At 42.1% G+C, this 22,906-nt stretch overlaps 1 protein-coding gene across 1 annotated transcript; it reads right to left on the reverse strand.

Moving 5' to 3' along the window:
- Positions 1-6: 6 nt before the first annotated feature.
- Positions 7-21,685, reverse strand: LOC125879408 (arf-GAP with dual PH domain-containing protein 1-like). Its single transcript, XM_049561273.1, has 11 exons — positions 21,145-21,685; positions 17,089-17,219; positions 16,174-16,265; positions 13,521-13,603; positions 5,114-5,226; positions 4,766-4,912; positions 4,267-4,350; positions 4,005-4,067; positions 2,563-2,634; positions 2,064-2,292; positions 7-1,976 (listed from the first exon to the last, which is right to left on the reverse strand). The coding sequence occupies exons 1-11, from the start codon at positions 21,299-21,301 to the stop codon at positions 1,948-1,950; spliced, it is 1,200 nt and encodes a 399-aa protein (XP_049417230.1). The 5' UTR covers positions 21,302-21,685; the 3' UTR covers positions 7-1,947.
- Between the last annotated feature and the right edge of the window lie 1,221 nt (positions 21,686-22,906).

Here is a 22,906-nt window from a genome sequence, read left to right on the forward strand (position 1 = left end):
ACGTGCAAACATTATTATGCTTTTATTTTCCATTCATAAATATATAAATGGGGTATATAGTGCCATGTTTTCTTAAAAAACATTTGACTAGTACATTTCTTATAATCAGTTGACAGTATTTAACCTGTTCTTTATAGAAGAAGCATAGGCCTCTTTTTATATGATATGTTGCTTTGGTAGATTTCATCTTAGCCACAGAAACTGGTTATCTCTGTACAGTGTTGACTGCACTTTCGTTTTCCAATCTTGATGTTCAGAGTAATGTATCGGTTTTTGTTTTTACTACTTTTCAATGTGCAACTTCTTTCTTGTAACTTAAAGTAAACAATAAAAGCAGGAGGTAATGTGGCTTTTACCCTTTTAATAGTGATGATATTGCAGGTTCTCTTACACGACTCCACAGTGAGTTCAGAGCACGAGTTACAAAACAGTATGCGGCGGAGATTCAGTGACACTTAAGCATAGCTTGCTCAACCGCAGCTCTTTTTTCACACCTTTTCCTTCAGCACTTACACAAATTATTCAATGTGCACACCTGTCACTGGTTTGATGAGGTTAATGAGTCCCTGGAGTGTGTGTGTGTGTGTGTGTGTGTGTGTGTCAGGAGGAGGGGTCATAGTGAGTTTAAAACCTTTCCTCTGTCTCCCTCTGCTGGATAAATCATTATACCACAGAAGTAAATGCTAATATGGATCTAAATTTCCATAGTTCACAAAAACAAGAGAGAAAAGGAATGAAAGCCAATCCTTACATGTGACAATAAACATATTGCAAAGCAGTTTATATTCAGCTGCTTGAATGTGTACAAAAAAAACTAAATAACTTACACCTGCAGTGCTCGGCACTTAAACGTTACAAGCTGCTTGTAGCAAATTAAACAGTTAAAAAAATAAATACATTGAGAATTAAATATTATTGTACTCATACATGGACATAAATGCATCTGCAGACGATGTATGTATCCATCCTTCTTACTGACTTTTACAGTCCTGTGTCACATAATGTTTAGTCTGCGTATAACTGGCCAGGGGCTCAGTTTTTACACTTGGTTGAAATGCAAGTTTAATTCAGTTGTATCTAGTTAATTTAAGTATTTCTACTTACACTACTGATAACAGATTAAAAAAAACAATTTCTGACATTAAGCAGCAACAACTCTGATTCATACAAACACCTTCTGCACATTCGGGTCAGGATGACTGACCTCTTCAAGTATGTAAGTCACATCACGTAACAGATGAGTGAGTTAGGCTAACATTCATGAGCTTAGAAGTGATTCGGACTCCTTAAGGAATGGGTCTGGCATGTAATGTAGGTGAGGTTGAGCAGAATGGCAGGTAAAGGAGTCACTGTGCGAATGCTAACGTCTCACCCTTTAGGTCTTTTGTCTGTCACCCTTGAGGCTGGAGATATACTTGCTTTTTAACTACATGTTCGCGTAGACAACTGGCTGAGTCGTGGATGGATTTGTTGACGTACCTGTCTATATACTACGCGTGTTACTGGAGGATTCCACTAGGGGGCACATCAGAGACAGACTGTACTGTATAGGACAAATGGATTTGCATGATGTAAACAATTAACATGGCAGAAAAAGTGACGGCAGCGAACTCGTAGATGGCATGTGAGGCCCTAAAATCAAGCACGTCAGGACAATGGTGGGTGTGTTTCTCACATTGCCCCTACCATTCATGTGCATATTGTATGTTGCAGATGTGTAGCGTTAATTTCTGAGGATGTGCACAACCAACACTCCAAACGGATGCAGGATACCTGAGGCAGCCATCATACGCACATGAATGCATAGTTAAAAGCAAGTGTACCTCCGGCCTAAGTCTTTATAAAGACTTCCATTATAAGATAACATACATATCTCTGGTCCTTCTCTTCTCCGGCTCCACCCCTGCTCCTCATCCTGCACCAACAGGCCTTCAAACACTAAGACAGTCATGGTTTGTGCTTAAAATAGGCCTCCACTGCAGAGAGAATGGAAACAAATATAAATCAGACTCAGAAATTGAAAGAGCTAAATCATGACTTGACTTATATGGTGTTAAATTTACCTGCGTACTCCTGAGGCAGCATTGGTCTGTTGATTACTGTTTGAAATGCAGCGATCCAGTCTTTCTGATCCTCCTCAGTCTCGCACGCAAATAGAAACTTCCTGTCTGGGGTCACTATCGTAATGCCAAACTGCCAGTGGTAGCCCTGAATGTTCGGGGGGAGGCCGGGAAGCACAGTGTAGCTGTTTTCCCTGCTGCCGATGAACACCTCACCTCGTGCATAGGCATCCTGGGGGCAAAGGGAGAAACACATATTTTAATAATCACACCTCTAAATTAAGTGATTGTGACTAATCATGTAATTCAAAACAATTTTTGCTGTCTTAGCATGTAAAGCACAATAAACCAAATTGTCAGTGTGAGCTAAGCCCAATTTCCCAACAACATGCACACAAACTATCTACATTTTCGATTTTTGAGACCCAGAGACAAATACAGAACAGAGAAAAAGGCAGAGCAACATCTGCAGCAGCTTCCCCGCAACGTGCAGTTTTAATACCAGTGGATCTTTGAAGTACATGAGCCTCCTGTCATCCATCGTAAACCATCTCTTCTTGAAGCCCTCTGTGTGCTGTGGGACAGAAACAGGAGAGAAACTGTGGCAGCAGCTCATTTCATGGAGCTACAAATGTCAAATAAATAACGTTTGTGCTCTGCAGGTTGCAGTTACAGCTTTTCCACAACCTGATTGATATGTTAGGGAAATATGTAGAAGTATTCTATGAGCAAAAATGTTGCAGAAAACAGGGTTCTCACTCCCAGCTTGTCAAATGCCAATGTTTGGTCAGTGGCCTTCGGGGTCTGAAACTGAAGCACTGAGGCTCCCTTTAGCATCTGTATGAGACGCATTGGGTCGCGTCATTATTAGATCAGAGCAACTGCTGTAGTATAAAGAGCAAAAAAGTCCACGCAGGGTGGGAGAGAAGGGTGGTGGATTGATCACATAGCAGGTCATGTGACATATGTGGTGTATATCAGGTGACATCCATTACGTTATGTACTTATTTTAACCCAAACCATGATCTTTATTCTCAAACTTATCAAGTACTTTTGTTGCCTAAACCTGAAAATGAAGTAAGCCTACATTGGAAGTTTATTTTTGAAAGACTGTACACATGTAATGAGCAGAAACTGACATGCCCTCCCTGAGCGTCCAAAAAAGACGCTAGTGGGGTACCTAGTTTGATGCATAGGGTCTATCATGGTAATTATGAATCTAATGGAAAAGGTAATCAACAATATTAATAGAAATTATGTAAAATCTATGCAACATTTAACACTAAATGGAAACTTTTCAGCCTCTGTACTGTGTGCCACAAAGCAGAAAGAATGTGAAGTAATCTTGCATTTTGTCTTATCAGGATATCATGAGCACAAGTGCCTTACATAACATTTACTCTTTGTCAGTGTGTAACACGCTGTGAGTGCTTTACATGATGTCCAAGGACATAACTAGATAAGATGACCCAAACTGCTTTGTCACCCCTCTGACAATGTTAGCTAAAGATCCCCGACCTCAGTAAGTATCTGACATCTCCTGTGTTCAGGGCTCACTCTTTGCACTCAGCTCATTCTTGACTGTCGCGAGTCCATCTGCAGATGCTGAATTAAACTTACAGAAAGACAAGTTTCTGACTCGCTGTGTTTTGTCTAGTAGACAGTGCCACCACAACTTGGCATTGTCGACAGGATCACTCTTGTGAGAGGTCACCTAGACTGTGCACAGCTACAGTCTGGGACTCTAACCTCAACCTCTCCATCAAAGAGGGGAGACAAGTGAAGTCCTGACGCCTGAGGACTGAGGCTCACTCACCGCTGAGACACAGTGAACCAGGTGGCTTGAGATGCACTGTCTTTCTGACCAAGCGTCGGTACTTTACGAGTTAGGAGTGAGAATGTGTTGCAGAAAAACAAAACAAACAAAAAAGAAAATTACATTACCTTTGGACCAGTCTTCTCCATGTAACCCTCCTTTATGTAGTTCCTCGATAGCTTTGGCATCAACTAAACAAACAAAAGACAAATACTTGTCACTGATTGTGTGTGTTTCTGTTTCAAGGCCTCCATATTGCTAGTAATACACTAGGCCTGTGTGATAACTACTACTTTTTTTGTTTTACTAATTGTAGGAAGCAGTGTCCCCACAGAAATTATGCAAAACTGTGTATGTATAAACTGTGTGTGCATGCGTGTGTGTACTCACATCAGAGTTGGAAGCTCCAGGAAAAGCCACCTGCAGGTAATGAAACCTAGCTGCTCTGATGGCGTTGAACCAGTCCACCATTTCCTTCAGGACAAGACATCAGGATGTTCAGTAACAGCCTCTTACTACAAGATTATCCTCTCACACTCACACATCATCAGCCCTGATTGTCCATAATTGCGCCAGCACTCCACACAGCACGCATTACCAGACTAAATGGCTTTTCTAAATGGCATTTTGAAAAGATCTAAACCCACAGGAGATGTGCTCCATTTAGAAGAAGTAGCATATTCTCACAATATTATTCCTCATGCTGTATAAGTCTTGTGAAGCCTTTAGCTATTATTAAAGACTATACAAGTAAACTTCAGTGGCACACTAGCTTGTAATGGCGAACCATTTCCACCAGAGGGACACACGTGCCTTTGCCTGCATCCTCAGACACACTCCTGCGCTCGTCCCCCCACCCACAACACCAAGTAGAGGCAGTGCACATCACCTTTCCATCCTCATGGTAAACAAAGATATTCCTAGTGCTGTTGTCCTTCAAATAGGTGACCTGCAGGCCGTGGGCGATGCCTATTTTTGTCGGCTGGAAAGTGGCATTAACAGTATTGATCTTCATTATCGCTTTGGGCTCTCTGGCCTGCAGAAGGGGAAGACATTTTTAGAGGAGAGAGGTATAGTCTCAGCTCTCCTGGAAAAGAAAGAGCTGATAGATAGATGATAAATAATAGAAAAACATGCAGATGTTTACCTTTTTTTTTGTAAACAAAGGCAGTTTTAACAGCGAGATCGCATCATTTACGGATTAAGAAAAAGAGAGAAAGTGGGGGGAAACACTCACATCATGTTTGTTGAAGTACTTCAAAACACCTTCCCGTTCGGACAGAATAAATTTTCGGCTGAGGTACTGTCCGTTGTCTCGGCCTCGTTTCCATAGAAACCCCTCTCTGTAGCCTGCCAGGAGGGGAGCCACATGGGTCAAGTATCATTGACACGGAGCAGGAATACAGAGAGAGAGCAGAGGGAAGACAACAGGCTTTTAATATACAATAGCTCAAAACTCTAAGATGAACATGCACGCAGAAGAGAATTATAAGGAGCACTTAATCACCTTGTGTTGAGATGGCAAACCTGTCAGCAAGTTGCGGATACACATCCATAAGTTTCTGGCCACTCAAAGATTGTACGTCCAATTATTACTTGTGCTTTAGCTCAGTTTTGATCTCAAACTCCTGAGAAAAATATCTTGCTCATAAGTTGCTAAACATTTCACTACGTTCACCCAAGACAATTTCACTCCCATCAACAAATACAGAAGCTTTGTCAGCGGTCCTACACATCAAAATAGGATGCACTAGGTACCTCTCCTGCACCAGTTTTGACCACTCCAGGACTGCTTGTCAGTTTACCCTCATATGCATCCTGTCTTTAACAGGAAATGTGCAAAATCTGCTCGTTAAATCCTGACAGTCTCTTTTAAACTTAGAACATGGGTTATAAAGAAAATAAAAACTTACTTCCTTAGATTAGGGCAACAAAATACATAGTTGGGTTTAGAAAAATCATCATGGTTTGGCTTAAAATAGATATGTTACTAACCTGACATAACGTCACATATGTCACTAGTATAGCATGCTACACATGCTAACACACTCCATTAACTTTTGGTGTCACACAGGACACAAAAAGCGGTCTCCACGGTCAAAGTCTTGAGTTTGTTTGACCCATCCACTTCCCCTCACCTTCATCCTTTGCAGACTTTTTAGCTATACCACAGTAGTTGACCATTGAATCTCATACTACTGCTACAGGGTGCCTCAGTGACTGATGCCGAAGGGCACTGGCCAAGCATCTGTATTTGACGAGTTGGGAGGCAGCTCAGGTTGGTTCAACAGGTAGTTGCTAACTTCGTCTGTCTGCCGTTTGACGAGCTTGCTCACCAACAAACTGAAAGGTTCGAAGGTTCTTAAGAGCTGAGGGGAACTGCAAATACACAAATAGTCATTTACATATTGGTCTTTATAAAACTTCCCTCGTGCTGACTCATCGAGTACATTTTGAGTTATGTTCATTACCTATGCAACAGTGGTCACCAAGAGCTTGAGAGATCTTTTAGCATGTAATGTTACACAAGACACTGACCCAGAAACAATGCTGGTGGAAACCACTGAAGAGCTGTACTACTGGCGAGTGTGTGTGTGTGTGTGTGTGTGTGTGTGTGTGTGTGTCTGTGTCTGTGTGTCTGTGTGTGTGCGTGCACTTTTAGCTTATGTGGTCACCGTTCTAAGCAGCGTTCGCAGTGGTGAGAGGAAGCACCTCTGCTTTTACTACACATAAATAATTCAGCTTCAACTGATGGCTTTCTCTACAAGCCTGAACATCACTGAAATAAACTCTGTCTCTCTAACACACACACACACACTTTTTGATTAACAACTGCTAAAACACCTTTGTGCTTCAGAACTTGTAGTTTATTAGAACTTGGAGTTTTCTATCTAATCAGTGGCAGCAGTGTGGGAATGAGTCAATATATATGTGCTCCATCATTTTTAATCTCCTCTATATAAAGCCATATCAAACACGCCCTTCACACACGCGCACACACACCCACATCTTGCTGGCTCTGTTCCTGGGTCTGTTCCTGACACTGGCCTCTCTACCCATACTCAGCATGAGCCAACAGAACTGGCACTGCAGGAAGAAATGCATCGTCATTGCCTTATGCACAACCGGCCAAAACACACAAACAAACACACACACACACACTTGCACAAATCAGCAATAAGCAACAGAAAATTATTTCTCTACAAATATCCCAGAACTGGATTTCTAATACAGTAATAAAGTGGATCTTGATTTAGAGTCGTCAGAATTGAGTGCACTTGTTTTCACAGCCGCAGATCCTACTTTTAGACATTCTTCACAGTCTGACAGCACTGTGACACTGCAGTAATCAATGTTCTGCATATTTATTTTTATTTGCCACTGTTTCAGCTTTTCTTTATAGTAGTCTTGTTGTAGTTAGCTTTCCAGGGCGATCAGCATCATTATATATCTTTAAAAAAAGTTTGAAAAGTGCTTTATATACACAAAAACCCCAAAGCAGCAACAATAAATAGAAATTAAAAGGTAATATCAGGTGAACTGATGCAATTTAAAAGACACCGACAAACAGGGATACAATTAAGAACAGATCAGAACTAATGAGGGCGGCATTTATAAAAGAACAAGTATGAGAAATGTACTAATAATAATCCCCTGTGGTGCCAACTCACAGGCTCACATAAATGGCACTTAACTGTTTTCTTCTGATTACATGGAAATCTCCAAATAGCAGACTACATTAGAAACAACTGATAGACCACTTCCCCTGTACAAGAATATGGACTGAAAGTAAAGTGCGTCATTCAAATGCTAGTACTGCATGAGCTAAAGTGCCATGCGAGAGACATTTTGAGAGGAAAACGCGGCAGTAAAATTGTCCATTTCCTCGGGGAAATGGAGCTGAAACAATTAATATTTGTCTGCCGGTCCGCCTGCACCATCCCTTCGTCCCTTCCCTTTGCTTCTTTGTACAGTAATAAAGTTGTCTTGGTGTGGGCTGCACATAGCAGTAAACTTCTGGTAAAGTAATGGCTTCATCAATTATTCATGAGCAAGAAAGTTTTGCTCCACTGCTGCGAGGAGGAGGAGCGTCAGACTGTCCACAACATAACACCAGCACAGCAGAACAAGAGAATTCATTCACTGTTACAACGGGGTGTCAAAGATTTGCAAACACTCGGGAGAGCAAAGCAAGTTTTCGACCGCAGCATCTGTCTATCTTCAAGTCCTCCACAGATCTCTGCTCGTTTCTCCTGGCCTGAAATCTAGCAGCAATGTTATATAGAATACTTGTGTACAAAAGACGCCATTCTTCCTCCGTGGCAGAGACACAGCCACATGCTTCTAAACCTCTGCACAGCACAACACAAGAGGCCATTGACAGAGAGGGAGAGACAGAGAGACACAGAGAGGAAGAGTTTGACAGTCATGAGACTTGGGTACTAGTACTAGTACTAGTACTATCTCGTCTACCTTAAAGTGACATTTTCCTTTTCCTTTTTAAAACGCTATATTTTAGCTTTTCAGTTCACAGTGAAGGTGCTTCTTAAAACTACTTAATGAAAATGCAAGAGGCTGCTCAGCTGTAACCCAGTGAGAACGTAGCATGTGGCTCTGGTTAAAAGGAACTGTGCTGTGTTCTTTAAATCTGTGTGTTAACTTGACACTGTGGCTCTATAAACCTGAAGGGAAAGTCCCACCCATAACTTCTGCAGGGGTGTGTGTGGAGTAACAGCAACATGTTTCAAACGCTCTTCCAAAAAATGGCCACAAACCATGCCTTCTATCAGGTTAACTGACTTTATGTTGCACAACTTCCCGTTTCCGGCTCAGAGGTCACAAAGGGAAACAGGCAATGTAACCTGATAGAAGGCGTAGCTGGTGACCAGCTTTATCAGGAGAACATATGGAGCAACATATGTCTGACTTTACTGACAGCATCCTGTTTTCCACTTAGACCGTGCAAAAGCCAGTGAGAAAAACTCTGTCTGTGAAGTTGTACTCTGTATGATTAGAAATGATATTACATTTATTACATTACATAAAATAACATTTTAATAAAATGAAAAACAGTGGATCTGTCCTTTAGTGATGGCCCTGTTACATTTGGACATCTTAGTGAGCCATGTTGGTGAGCAAGCATGCACAATACAGGACACCTACTCAAACTAACACCTGAGGTAGCACCGACTAGTCTTTACAAAGCCTGGACTGCAAAGCCAGTCTTAAGAATGGACTTAACATCAGGTGCACCAACCAGACTTAAAGGAACACTCCACCTGCAAAATGACCATTTGTACAACATTTACTCACCCCAGGTTATCTTGAATTCGTTGAGAAAATTTAATTTTCCTCACCTGCCTCCACAGTGAATGGAGAATCCAAATACAGCCAACATTTTTCTTGAAATTAACTAAGAAGACCGCCTTTAATAACAGCAAAGCTATATCAAAACATCCTTTTACAAGCTCTTACACAACTCCTGCAGATGATTAGAGTCTCATTTATCCAGTCGTATGCTCAGTACTTCCCAAACATGCATATTCGCTGTAACACAACAGTTTAAAATACATCAGTACAGCCTCATGCGTGGCCAAGCAGCATACCTGGGCACGTGCATGCATTTGAACTCTGCTCAAGTGCAGGTCATAAGCATGTGAATGTCCAGGCATGCTACTCGTAGGTGAAAGTGTTTTTAAGTAGTAATGTTTTAGCAATAATGCATGTGTTCAGGAAGTACTGAGCATACGACTGGATAAATGAGACTTGCATTATACTGCACGAGTTGTGTGAGAGTTTGTAAATTAATGTTTCAGTATACTTTTGCTGTTCTTAAATGTGGTCCCCTATGACTTCAATTCATGAGGAATTCTCTCTGTTTTTGGATTCTCCGTTCACAGAGGAGTCATGTGAGAAAACCAAAATTTCCTTCACAAATTTAAGGTAACACATGGTGTGAAATGGATTAACAACTGGTCAAGTATTGGAGGAGTATTCTTTTAAGCCCAGTCTTAACTATGCCCTCGCTTAGCCATGCCCAATAACGTGAATGCCCAGTAACTATGCTCCCCTGCTAACATCCACATTGACCACCTGCCTGGAGGAGATAGAGGCGTGGATGAAGCTCAACTTTCTACAGCTAAACAGTCCCAAAACGGAAGCCATCCTAGTCAGCGCACCACATCAGTTCCGTTCTTCCACCATCACCAGTATCACTTTCTCTGGCCAAAACATCCCCCTTACAACATCTGTCACCAACCTGGGTGTTAAAATGGACTCTCAACTCACCTTTGACACCCACATCAAACACCTCTGCAAGACCTCATTCCACCACCTCAGGAACATCGCCAAACTCCGTCCAACACTCACCCTGGCAGATGCAGAGAAGCTCGTCCACGCCTTTGTCTCCTCCAGGCTCGACTACTGTAATGCACTCCTCATCGGGATCTCTGGCAAGAGCATACAGAGACTGCAGTACATCCAGAACAGCGCTGCTAGGATCCTGATGAGGGTGCGCAAACACGATCACATCACCCCCATCCTGAAATCGCTTCACTGGCTCCCTGAAGGACAAGTCATCCCAGTGATGGCTCATTTGGCCCGATTCTGGGGCGTCATTCATACCAAGTGTTAGGCAACCGGATTATTACATCCAGCATGCCAAGTTTGGGCCGATGCTGGGCCAGGTCATTCTTGATAACGGCCTAGGGGTGGCAGTGTCGGCAGGTGGACTCGGGCCATCTGATTTGGCCTGATTCTGGGGCGTCATTCATGCCAAGTCTCAGCCTGGTCAGGCAACGAGATGCTGTCTGGCTAATTTCATCCAGCATGCCGAGTTTGGGCTGATTCTGGGCCAGGTCATTTTGGCTACCTTGTTCATGTTTGTAAATTAGCTAAATAAAAAGGAGACTTTAGCAGGAAAGCTAATGTGGGCTGTTGTTTAGTTTGTCGCTCTTATGTTGTGTGTCAGGCTGCTGATATATAGCAACAGCTGAGATTTTGACTTTACGCCTGCCCCTAACAAGGCTTAAAATTCAGCCTGGTCTTAGCAAGAACAAGGCTTGAGCCTAGATGCTGCAACCAGAAAATCCATCAAGTCGGACTTAGAACGCTAAGTTATGACCGGCTTAGCTTAAAGATCTAGCACTGAATCTCCTATCGCATGCAAAGCATGTGGGAGCCCTACAATGGCCAACACGAAAACACAATAGGCCCTATGTAGAGTCAAGAGTTTGCTTTGTCTGTTCTGGGCTACTGCTTCCTATGTAGATATACAGCTCAGCCTAAGGTATAAACACAATTCCTAATTTCGGGTGATTATACACTCATTAAAACATAGAATATTTCTGCCAGTATATCCCCTTTAATCCTTCACACTGACCCTTTAAGGCTAGGCTGGGCCCTGTTGGTGCAACTGGCCCCTCAATGAGATTAATGTTGCATCTGTGTTTAACCATTTAACTTTGCTGTGAGAAAGATCTAAAGCTGCGTGTTTGGCATTTGTATGCAGTATTAAAACATTCAGTAAATGGTTTACAAATCTCCTAGGTTATTCTTGACAGATAAAAAAACGTAGAATAGCAATTGTTTCTTACAGCTGAGTAATATTTCAACTACATTAACTTGCTTTACATGGACTGCAGACAAAGGTCAATCCCTTGTCTTCACCATGGACACAGTGCCAAGACCATAATGGCCCAATCTCAGCCTCTACACTGTTGCAAATACATAGAAATAGAACGTAATTTATTTCTATGACATATTACTACAGATAAGATTCTAATGTTATGAGAGCATAATGGCCCAGTCTTTGCCACTCAGTTTGAGGGGACATCCATTATTGATTAGCAGAGTCTGATTAGCAGTCAGGTTGGTGCCACCTCGTCTCTTTTAATGAGGTTGCGCCAGGCGATTAGCCAAGAGACATTTGTCATCTGTGACACACACACACACACACACACACACACACAGTCACCCAGGCACATGATTCAGCACAAAAGACAGAGATAAGGGTTACGCAATACGCATTAGTGAGGAATTAAGCTCAGGCCAATGACAAAATGATCAGATGCAGACGACCACAAGAAAAGGGTGAGACAAATAGTGGCTTGGCAGAAACAGAGGAGGGTGTGGATAAGGAAAGAAAAACAAGGGAGAGGCCGACGTTGGACAGCAAAGGGCGGCGTTCCTCCCTTGATGACCAGCCCTCGTTGTCTCTGCAACATAAGGCATGCTGACACGCCATCTATCTGTCTACCTACCGATGAGCACTAAGTCTGACTGGCAGGCTAATCGGGCTGGGCCATGTAAATGAGTGGTGTGCCACGGTGCCTACTGGGCCATGATGACTTATTCATTATTACACCCTTTGACTGTGTAATGCCATTAGCAGGCTAAATAGCACCTTCACACACACTGACCCCTAACAGATATCGATACACTTTTCTCACAAGATCATCACCACAGTTTGTACTGCTTTAAATGTAACACCCCTTGTCCCTAGAATGTTGTCTCTCTATCTGCAGATAAATATTCGTACACTAGTGCATCACATGGTCATAAAATAATTTTCGCTAGCGGGCTTAGATGAGAAGACTGATATTAGTCTCCTTTTTGTGTGCTAGTAAGTAGGAAGCTGGAGTTGGGACATGGTTAGCCAACCATGACATAAAGAGTGGAAGTAAAGGGAAACAGCTTGCCTATGCTTATTTTCAAAATCCATACATATTATTTCTTTGGTCTAAGACAGTCCAAAAATATAATTAAACATGAACAACTCTCCAAAAATCCAAAAACTAGACAGCTAAACCTCAGATATGTGACGTCATAGGGTATAAAGTCTGGGGCTGCTCCAAAGACGATGAATTGGGAAAGATGTCATAGGTGAAACCGAGAGCACCCAGGGTCATGTTCTCCAGATATAGACTTAAACCGATGCGTGCAGAGGTACAGTACAAGCCTGTCGTTTGCGGCTCTTCATCAACATCTCACTCTGACTGTTTCTGCTTTCACTTTCCTCCCTGTGTTATTATTAGACTTGCCTTAATCATTGCCATTATTATTGAAGAGAAACTGCTGACAAAGTTCCACTAATTCAGTAATAGCACATTTCATTTCCTGCAGATTCTTCACAATAAAAGTCATTTTGTTGTGTAAAAACTTTTATTGTGAAGCACCAAAATAAGGAAATGTTGAGTTTTCGCGCAGCAACTTGGTAATTGAACTTTCTTGGGCCATGGAGATACCATATTGGAACTCTTACCTGAGGTGGTGTTTCCCTCTAAAGCTTAGTTATTAACCCTGTATGACTCATTTGTTTAAACATAAACAGAAAAAAAACTACTTCAGGTTCAGCTGTAGATGCATGCTGTAACCATTTTTCTCATTCCCTAAAAATACTGAAATGTTCCTTTAAGCTGCAGCAGCAAAGTGGGGTATGAGGTGCCGCCTCCCTTCCTTTCCGCTTTCACTTTTCACCCAAGAATGCTTGTAATGATAAATGGATGATGCAGTTTCCCTGCTGAGTATTCATTTAGTGCTGAATAGGTGGTGCTGTGCGAGACACAATTACTTGCTTTCCTGGGTAAGCAAGGAGCATAATGTGTTTGCATGCATAACTGTACAGAGGCACATTTCATTCTTACCTGCTGAGTAGGGCTCCTGCCTCTCCACACACTGGAACTCCTTCCTCTCGTACTTGGCTCGGATCCATTGTTCCCGCAGGAGCCTGCACAACAGTTGGTGTTAGACACTCAGCTCAGCCTCCGGTTGATGTTTACTTCATGCTTGAGGTGATTTGTTGGAATCATCTCATTAACTTACATGGGTGTCGAGACTCCGAGCCACATTTCATGCAAACTCTGAACAAAAGCAGTTGAATATTACACAGCTCATCTTCTCGTAAATATCACTTGTGTCTCCCTCGTCCTCGATCTTTCACGATGCTAATTATACGGCCCATGCTCTTCTATTATCTCATATCTATCTTGATTAAATTCGTTTCGCTGGAGTTTTTCTGCCCTCTTAATAAATAACCTTAACGTTCACAAAGCATCATGCGTAAACAAATGGGCTGTATGCTCACCAAGACACCGCATCATTTCAGCACACTCACCACGCTTAATCAGCTATGTCATCTTCAACAAATCAGCATCACAAAATGAAATGTAAAAGCCTTGCGCAGCTCTTTGATTTGTCTTTCTCCTTCTCTTCTTTATCCAGTCATCTATTCCTTTGTGCAATAACCCCTCATAAACACAATGCAGGTCTATACGAAAATTAACTTCACAGTTCTATTGTCATTTATATCACTGGATAGTTAAGAAGAAACTCTTGAAATGAACTTTTGCTTCCTGTTCGAACTACAGGAACTTGGCACTCTTATCACTCAGGAGTTGACCTGACTACCAAAACCACTTGCTGCTCCTATTAGAGAAGTATTTCACCGCAGGAAGGATGGGCTTTTCATAAAACTGGGCCATCTATGCAGTAGGAAGACAAAAATTACTTCTGAAACTGGTGCTAAATGACCAGAAAAACCAAACAGAGGAAAGGAGCTGTGGCATTTGCTTTTGCTTAAAGGGAAATTTCGGTTTATTTCAACCTGTCTCCTATCGTCCTAAATTTGTTTCAAGTGTCTAATGACATAGAAATAATAGTTAGCCGTTAGCCTAGATACAGCCATAGCGTCAGACCTGTTAAAACATAAGTGAACGGGCATACCTTCAAGTGCAAAGTTAGTCCACTAAACAAGCTTTTTTCCCACAAAGACTGCCTCATATCGTTAGGATAAATGTCAGAGAACATATAGAAAACAACATGTAAACTGGTGTGGTGCCATTTAGCTCTGCTTTCCAAAGCGTGGCTGAAATATCGCGAGAACAAGCAGCGATCTCATACCGTGCCCGAATTCTTGCGAGAACAAGCAGCAACAGCTGGAAGGCAGAACCGGACAGTAGCCTGAAAAGTTCATTCATTTATTTTATGAGTAATGACTGACTTTTTGCCAGACTTCGACTTTGTGGAGCAGGAATTTGATTTTGCAGAGTTTGATGGCCGCCCTTATTTATTTGAGCCAGAATACACTGACGAAGAGCTTTGTGAAATTGAAGAACGGAGCAGGAGAGAGAGAGGCGCAACAGGTAGAGGACAAGAGAGGAGGAATGGCTGCTGCAAGGCTTTAGCTCTGGAGAGTGGTGGTGTACCTGTGAATGCTGTGCCCCAGTGCCCACAGAAAGGAATGCCTCTGTTGCAAGGAATGGGACCGGTTGCAGCCTTATTTTCAAGGTCTGGATGTGACCGAGGACAAGACACCTCCACCTGGAGTAATGTTAGTATCCAGCTGGGCTTTATCTAGAGCTGGTGAGATGTATTTCTGCCGCGCTTTGGAAAGCAGAGCTAGATGGTAAACAAACATGGCAGCACACCAGTAAAGTAAGACAACACGTTTACGTGTCGTTTTCTATATGTTCTCTGACATTTATCCTAACGATATGAGGCAGTCTTTGTGGGAAAAAAGCTTGTTTAGTGGACTAACTTTGCACATGAAGGTTGCCCGTTCACTTACATTTTAACAGGTCTGACGCTACTATGCGCCCCGGCTATATCTAGGCTAACGGCTAACATGCTAACTATTATTTTTATGTCACTAGTCACTTGAATTAAATTTAGGACGATAGGAGACAGGTTGAAATAAACCGAAATGTCCCTTTAAGAGGTAGAAAACCCACAACTACCAAAATGCACTGAGCCACACCATACCAATATACGCTCCCGCTGGTGGTTGATGTAATGCGAGCCTGGTCATTTTTTTCCACAGGACACAATATAGTGACCAATGGTAACAAATGACCTCAAACTGCAACTGGCAACCTAAAATAAATGGTAAATGGACTGAACTTGTATAGAGCTTTTTCTACTCTTCTGAGCACTCAAAGCACTTTAACACTACATGTCATATTCACCCGTTCACACACACATTCACACACTGGTGACTCACACTACAGTACAAGGTGCCACCTGCTACTCAGTAACCATTCACTTGCACGTACACACCGATGGAGCAATTTGGTGTTCAGTATCTTGCCAGAGGATACCTTGGCATGCCGACTGGAGGAGCTGGGGATCGACCTAATTTTCTTTTCGGCCGGCTTTTGTTTTTACAATACAGGAAACACTATTGGGCCCACTTCCTTTTCACAAACTCTCGTATTACAGCATATGGAACAATAACTGCGATCTTAAAAGGTGCCATCTGGAGCAGACACTACAGAGGGCAGAGAAAAACACATCACTTACATGCAGTCTTTGTGTGTAGGACAGTAGAAGAAGGCAGGAACTATCTTTTCATATTTGGCCTTGGCAGCGTTGTTACCCACAGAGTCCATGAACTGCAGAGGGGAGGAAGAGAAGCATTTGATACTTGTAAGTGATATCTGTGTGTATAAGTGTGTGCTCTGTGGCATAATGGCCGTGAGCGCATGTATGTGTATTTGGCTGACACACACTCAAATATAATGAGGTGCAGGCAGCTCAGTGTTTGTGTGGCTGACTCCATGCCCGGAGGGAGACTGTGCTGCTGCTTCTTGTGTGTCTCTGTATTTAACAGAGAGGACACTGCTCAGCATGCATTAGCACACACAGCTAGGAAACTACAGATCACACATCCATTCACACACAAATCAAAAGAGAAAGTCAGACAAAGGGGGACATGAAGAGAAAGAGCTAATGACAAAACACACCACAAACCTTTTGACGCACACATTTACACAGAGTGGAAAGCAGATACGGATAATCTGACTGGACTACATGTATGAAAATACATTTTTCTTTTCGCCTCATTCTTGATTAATCGTCCTGTTTTTACAGTGAGTTAGAGTGTCCCAGGATTCAGCACACACCCACACAAAGATAGTGGTTGTATCTGCCAGCTGCTGGCTCATGGCTTTCAGGCCACGCTGAGTCGAGTCTAATGACTTGTCTTATTCTTCCAAGCAGGGATGCAGTGGCAGAGCGGCAGGCGGAGAGTCATGCTCACAGTGGAGCAGGATGTGCTGGGTGAGGGCGAGGCCACAGGCTGCAGATGTTACCTCAAGCCATGTTTCATGCTATAATCAATGGTTGCTCTTCTCTTACAAAACACAGGGCTTTCTAATTTGTTCAGGATTTGTGTGAATTAAAAAAAAATCACTTCAAGTAGAGTTCTTACTGTACCTCCACCTCAGCAGAGCTCCAGGGATCCAACAGGATGGATTTCACCTTGCTGATCTGAGCAATGTTTCTATGAAGGCCCGAGCAGCTGAGACACACAAACACTCCCAGGGTATAGGACGCCCACTCCGGATCTGCAACACAGCACAGATGTGCACAAAAACCACTTTAACCTCAAAATAACCGATCACACACTGAAACATTTCCAAACTTCCTCCTAACAGACACTGATGACTCAGCTACATTTAAAGCAGATTAAGCATAGTGAGCAACATACAACCAAAACAGTGGTTGCTACATTACAAGCAACTAACTATTTACATGTGTATCTATTTAAATATATATTTGTCTTTTTTACAAGGATTAATATTCCTGATAATTGCATGTAGTTTTGGTGCCTGGCCAAAGAAGAAAACAGAATTATGGATAGAGATCTGACACAAGGGTTAGGACCAGTGGTTGAGGAAGTACTCAGAGTCTTTACTTGAGAGAAATTATTAATACCACACTGTAAAAATGTTGTTACAAGCAAGGCCCTGCAGAGAAGTACAGTATTCACAAAGTACAGTATTCACCTCTGGGATGTAGTGACGTGGAAGTTTAAAGTTGCATGAAAAGAAAATGCTTAAGCAAAATACAAGTACCTCAAATCTGTACTTAAGTACAGTACTAGAGTAAATGTACTTATTACATTTGACCACAGGGTATGACAGGGTGATGACTTACAGGAACATCCCTCAGCACTGAGCCATTTGTCTTTGCATCTAAAATAATACATTTTCCAAGTGTGTTCACTTCATCCCAAACACAAAGCAGGTTACCCAAAGTGCAGTGAGCTTGTATAAATGATCTAGATTTAACAACTCAATCAACATCCTCAGAGTGATTATAAGCCTTCCCCCAGTTGCTCAAATGTTCAATGTTTGGGTGAAATGTATGTCAATCAAGATGTGGATTGTATTTAGGTCCGTGTGAAGGCAGACTGGGTGTTTCCTTTGTCTTAGTCAGTGTGTGAGAGAGTAGATGGCTCACCTTGAATCACCCAGCAGGGTAGTGTTTCATAGATGCTATTTCTGTCCACAGACACAAACACAACCAAATGTCTCCCTTAATGCCGTATTTACACATAAACAGCCCACTTTTACTGCAACTCAGAGACACTGGATTAGATATGGTAATGAACTATCTTCAAAATTCTTTCCTGTTATCACAGGCTGGTACATGAATATACTTAGGAATACATACTGCATGCATAGCCAAAACGAACAACACGCTGAACCTTGAAGCAGACGGGCTACAGCAGCAGAAGACCACACCAGGTGCCACTCCTGTCAGCTAAGAACAGGAAACTGAGGCTACAGTTCATACAGGCTCACCAAACTTGAACAATAGAAGATTAGACAAACGTTGCCTGGTCTGATGAGTCTGGATTTCTGTTGCCACATTCAGATGGCAGGGTCAGAATCTGGTGTAAACAACATGAAAGCATGGATCCATCCTGCCTTGTATCAACGGTTCAGGCTGCTGGTGGTGTAATGGTGTGGGGGATATTTTCTTGGCACACTTTGGGCCCCTTAGTACCAACTGAGCATGGTTTAAACACCACAGCCTACCTGAGTATTGTTGCTGACCGTGTCCATCCCTTTATGACCACAGTGTACCCATCTTCTGATGGCTACTTCCAGCAGGATAACGCACCATGTCACAAAGCTCAAATCATCTCAACATGACAATGAGTTCACTGTACTCCAGTGGCCTCCACAGTCACCAGATCTCAGTCCAATGGAGCACCTTTGGGATGTGGTGGAACGGGAGATTCTCATCATGGATGTGCAGCCGACAAATCTGCAGCAACTGTGTGATGCTATCATGTCAATGTGGACCAAAATCTCTGAGGAATGTTTCCATCACCTTGTTGAATCTATGCCACAAAGAATTAAGGCAGTTCTGAAGGCAAAAGGGGTCCAACCTGGTGCTAGCAAGGTGTACCTGATAAGGTGGCGGGTGGGTGTATGTGTCTGTGCATGCATTTAAACTACAGCTCCAACTACTGAACATTAATATAAATAGTGGAAATTCACAGGCCTGTCTACAGTGTATCATATATAATTACCAGTGGGCAACATGCCATTCACACTCACACCACATTCACACTACCATTCACACTTTTTAGCCTACATGAGTCACTGCCACTTCCCACACCTCTGTGCCCCAAAAAAACAAAATATGGAAGACCTCTGACATAAAGCAAACAAACTGAAAAGATGACATACTTGTGTTTCAGCACTCATGACATATTGCCATGTTCTCAAGAAGTTCAAAGGAAGGTCAGAACTTCACGCAGTCCTTTGAAGGGTGACGAGAGCGGAAAGAGTGTGCAGCATGACAATTATCAATTTCACAATAAAAACACAGGATGTTTGTGTTTTGTTTTTGTTTTTTTTTTCATTTTTAAACCGAAAGAGTAAGTAAGACAGATTATTTTGCTTTCGCAAGACACAGCACACTAATCAAGTTAAAATCAGGTCTGTGGACAGACACACAACAGGCAACAGTTGCAGCAAATGTGTGAATGGCTACACACACAGCTCCTCCTACTCTACAAAATCTAATTTTGAGAATCATTAGTCATATCAATGAAAGGTGAGATGGCATCTGCCGTGGTGGTGGTGGTTGTGTTGTAACTGAGAACTGGGGCAGTGTCAAGCGCTCTCTATCTGCAGCCCTTCAACCATTGCTAATCAAGAGAAAGTGAATACACGCTGCACAAACAAGCATGAGAACAAAAAAATAAAGTATTACTTCCTTGTGCATAATCACAAAGCTGCACACATCTGTGCACAAGAGACAAGAGGCTCATGTGTAGCTAGCCACTCCCCATCGTCTCTGCATTATGTGGGCCTGTTGTAGTTGAGACAATCAACCGAGTCACTCTGCAGGACAACAGGATGCATATTCAGTCGAGCAGCCACGGGGTACAAACACATTTGGCATGGAAGAAAAATGTAAGAGTCCAGAATGAATCAATGCATGAAGCACCTTTAGATCAATATAGCTGATTAATCAATTGAAAGATAAAATATCCTGCAACTATTTTGATAATAATAAAGTCATTTTAGTCTTTTTTTAGGGAAAATTTCAGGTGGGGGGAAGCCAAATATTCTCCAGTTGCAGCTACAAGAGAATTTGCTGCTTTTCATTGTCAAAACTAACAATGTCTTTGTTTGAATCCAGGATATTTTATGTGCAGGGTTTTTCTCTCATTTTCTAAGATTTCATAGACAGGCAGTTGTGAAACTAATCCTAAACATGAGAGAGAGGAGCTTCAATGTTTCAACACCTTGAATATATTACATTTTGACCCAGACGCAATGCCAAGTGAGGGATAATTCACTCAGCAAACTGGACCTTTCTTGCTCTCAGGCTAAAGTAGAGCCTTACAAACCACACCCGTATGCTTGTATTTCTCTCTCCCTTCTTGCATGCCTATGTACTGAACTGCAGATGTGATAAGTGCAAGGTGTGACCATCAGCGTGTGTGACTACATGTGCTCAGGCAAAAGGAAATCAACCACCAGATGAACACACATTTGACCTTTTTTAACCTGCAAAAACACATCTGAGAAAGATAGCCCACATAGAAATAGCAGTAGAAGTTAATAAATATGTTGCAGAGCACTTTTCAAGCAACACTGTGGCCTTAGACACTTAGGTTAACAATATATATATATATATCATTAAACATTATTTAGTTATGTTCACTTTGTTTTAGCTGTGTGTCTACATTATAGTGGGTGAATTCCTTGCATGCGCACACATACATGATCATTAAAGCGGATTTAGTCTTTTTCAGAGATCTTAAATGCACTGCGTTCCTGTGAAAGAATCATTTTATCAGCTTTAAAATATTTCCAGGCTACATTGTGACTGTCCAAGACAAACTAAACGACCTTGTCCCACGGGAATCAGTAGTCACAGAATGTATACAAACACATTTAAGTAAGAAAGGGTCACTAAAATGCCTCCGTCCATCTGTCAGTGACTCCTCTCCAAGCCTACCTGGAGCTCCGCAGTCGGCACAGTTTCCATTCCCAGGTTTCCCCAGCAGCTGCTTCAAACGCTGCCTGTTCTTCTCTTGATCCGAAGCCATCATGTAAATGTTGGAGCCCAGATGCCTGCTCTGCTCAGCGGCTGCACGCCTCAAACTCTCACGCATCGAAAGTAAAGATTGACGCCGGGACGCGCAGGGTTGATTTGGAACAAAAGTAGCGCGCCCTAAGCGACTAATGAGAAGGCTGTCATTTTTAGGTGGAGGGTGGATGAAGAGTGGAGCATGGTCAGTCTAGTGTAGGTGATGTAAAAGCCATTTAGATACACCAATAAATGCATTTCAGTCTTGTGTCTGTTTCTCTGGAGGGAGACCTCCAGCGGTCATTGTGATGGTTGGAGACGCGCTCAGGACACTCCCAGACACAGTCATGCTTTCTTGTACCTCAAGTTTTGTTTTGTTTTGTTTTTTTGTCACTGATATTTTAACGATGAACGTTGTCAGAATTTTAGAAATACTAAAGGCATTTATCCAAAAGCCAAAATCTGTCATGTCACCAGCCAAATTCAGAAAAATGTTCTGAGAAATGAAATAAAACTAAATTCTGTATTTTGTGGTCTTGTGCCAGGTAGATAGTTGTTATTAAATTCCTCTCTTTTTGCCTCAAACACACGAATGATCTAAGAAAACATGACACACGGGTGTTTTCACTCACACCTGATTGGACCTGGGCTCAGATTGAACGTGGGCGGAGCTAATATTTGGGTTGGTTGGCACACAGGGGGTGCATTCAGAATTGCAAACTTTTTCTTTGTACTTTTAAGAGGTACTGTAGCTGCCCCTAGTTGATGAAATGCAAGAAACATTTTTTTTAATTCTGTGTATAGGCTACACATTTTCACAATTAAGAAAGTAAGAATCACTCAAGGCTTGTGACAATAAAAATGAAAATTAAAATGTTAAAGAAAAATAGCCATTATTCATTTCTGTAAAAAAAAAAAAAAAAAAAAAAATTGCCAGAGACACAGGGAGCCAATGGAGAAGGGCAAAAGAGCTGCATGTTGCTCCGGAGCCACAGGTTGCCCATCCCTGAGATAGAGATATTGGAGAAGTGTTACTTCTAATTAGTAGTAATTAGGGATCTATATTTTTAATATAAGATTTGAAAGTGTGATGAGTGATGGTAGCTGGCTAACATAATTTCATCACAAGGTTGGGTCGACTGTGAGCAGGGTTAGTTCACACACTTATGTTAGAGTGTGTAAAATTACCAACTGTAACTGTAAGTGTACTGTAAGAGATTAAAACTATTTTGAAAGATTACTGATAGACTGCTTAAAAATTGGTGCCACAAACCCCCTGATAGGGCTGGTTGGCACAAATGCAAAACATGACTTTTTTTGTTTTGTTTTGTGTGTGTGTCTTCATTAAAGCCTATTGATTCATAGCTGACACATTAGCCTTTCATTTGCTGCTGGTTAGAGTATTCTCAAATAAATTATACCAAAAAGTATGGGGGAAAATGAGAAGTGTGCCCACCAACCCTGGTCTTCCATACGTGTTAAACTGTCCCACTCTAACAGGTGCAACGAAACTCACAGGAGACTGAGGGAAATGTCAGTCATACACACTTTGCACATGCTCATACAGTCCTTTAAAAATAGTCTTATTAGCCAAAAGAAAGCTGGAAGCTACAGAAATTTAAGGACGTATGAAATTATGTGCATCTATTTCACATTCCTGTTTCTATGCACACCGCCAGCTTTATGCCTC

The sequence above is a fragment of the Epinephelus fuscoguttatus genome, linkage group LG19, assembly GCF_011397635.1.
Source record: "Epinephelus fuscoguttatus linkage group LG19, E.fuscoguttatus.final_Chr_v1".
In the NCBI taxonomy this organism is placed as follows: Eukaryota; Metazoa; Chordata; class Actinopteri; order Perciformes; family Serranidae; genus Epinephelus; species Epinephelus fuscoguttatus.

What these genes read in the sequence shown, in the direction of transcription:
- LOC125879408 (XM_049561273.1), bottom strand. Translation starts at nt 21,301, where the DNA reads ATGCGTGAGAGTTTGAGGCGTGCAGCCGCTGAGCAGAGCAGGCATCTG. An exon ending in TGCCGACTGCGGAGCTCCAG is followed by an intron (nt 17,220 to 21,144) that starts GTAGGCTTGGAG and finishes GCTGTGTTGCAG; the next exon opens with ATCCGGAGTGGGCGTCCTAT. An exon ending in GGAGCTCTGCTGAGGTGGAG is followed by an intron (nt 16,266 to 17,088) that starts GTACAGTAAGAA and finishes TCCCCTCTGCAG; the next exon opens with TTCATGGACTCTGTGGGTAA.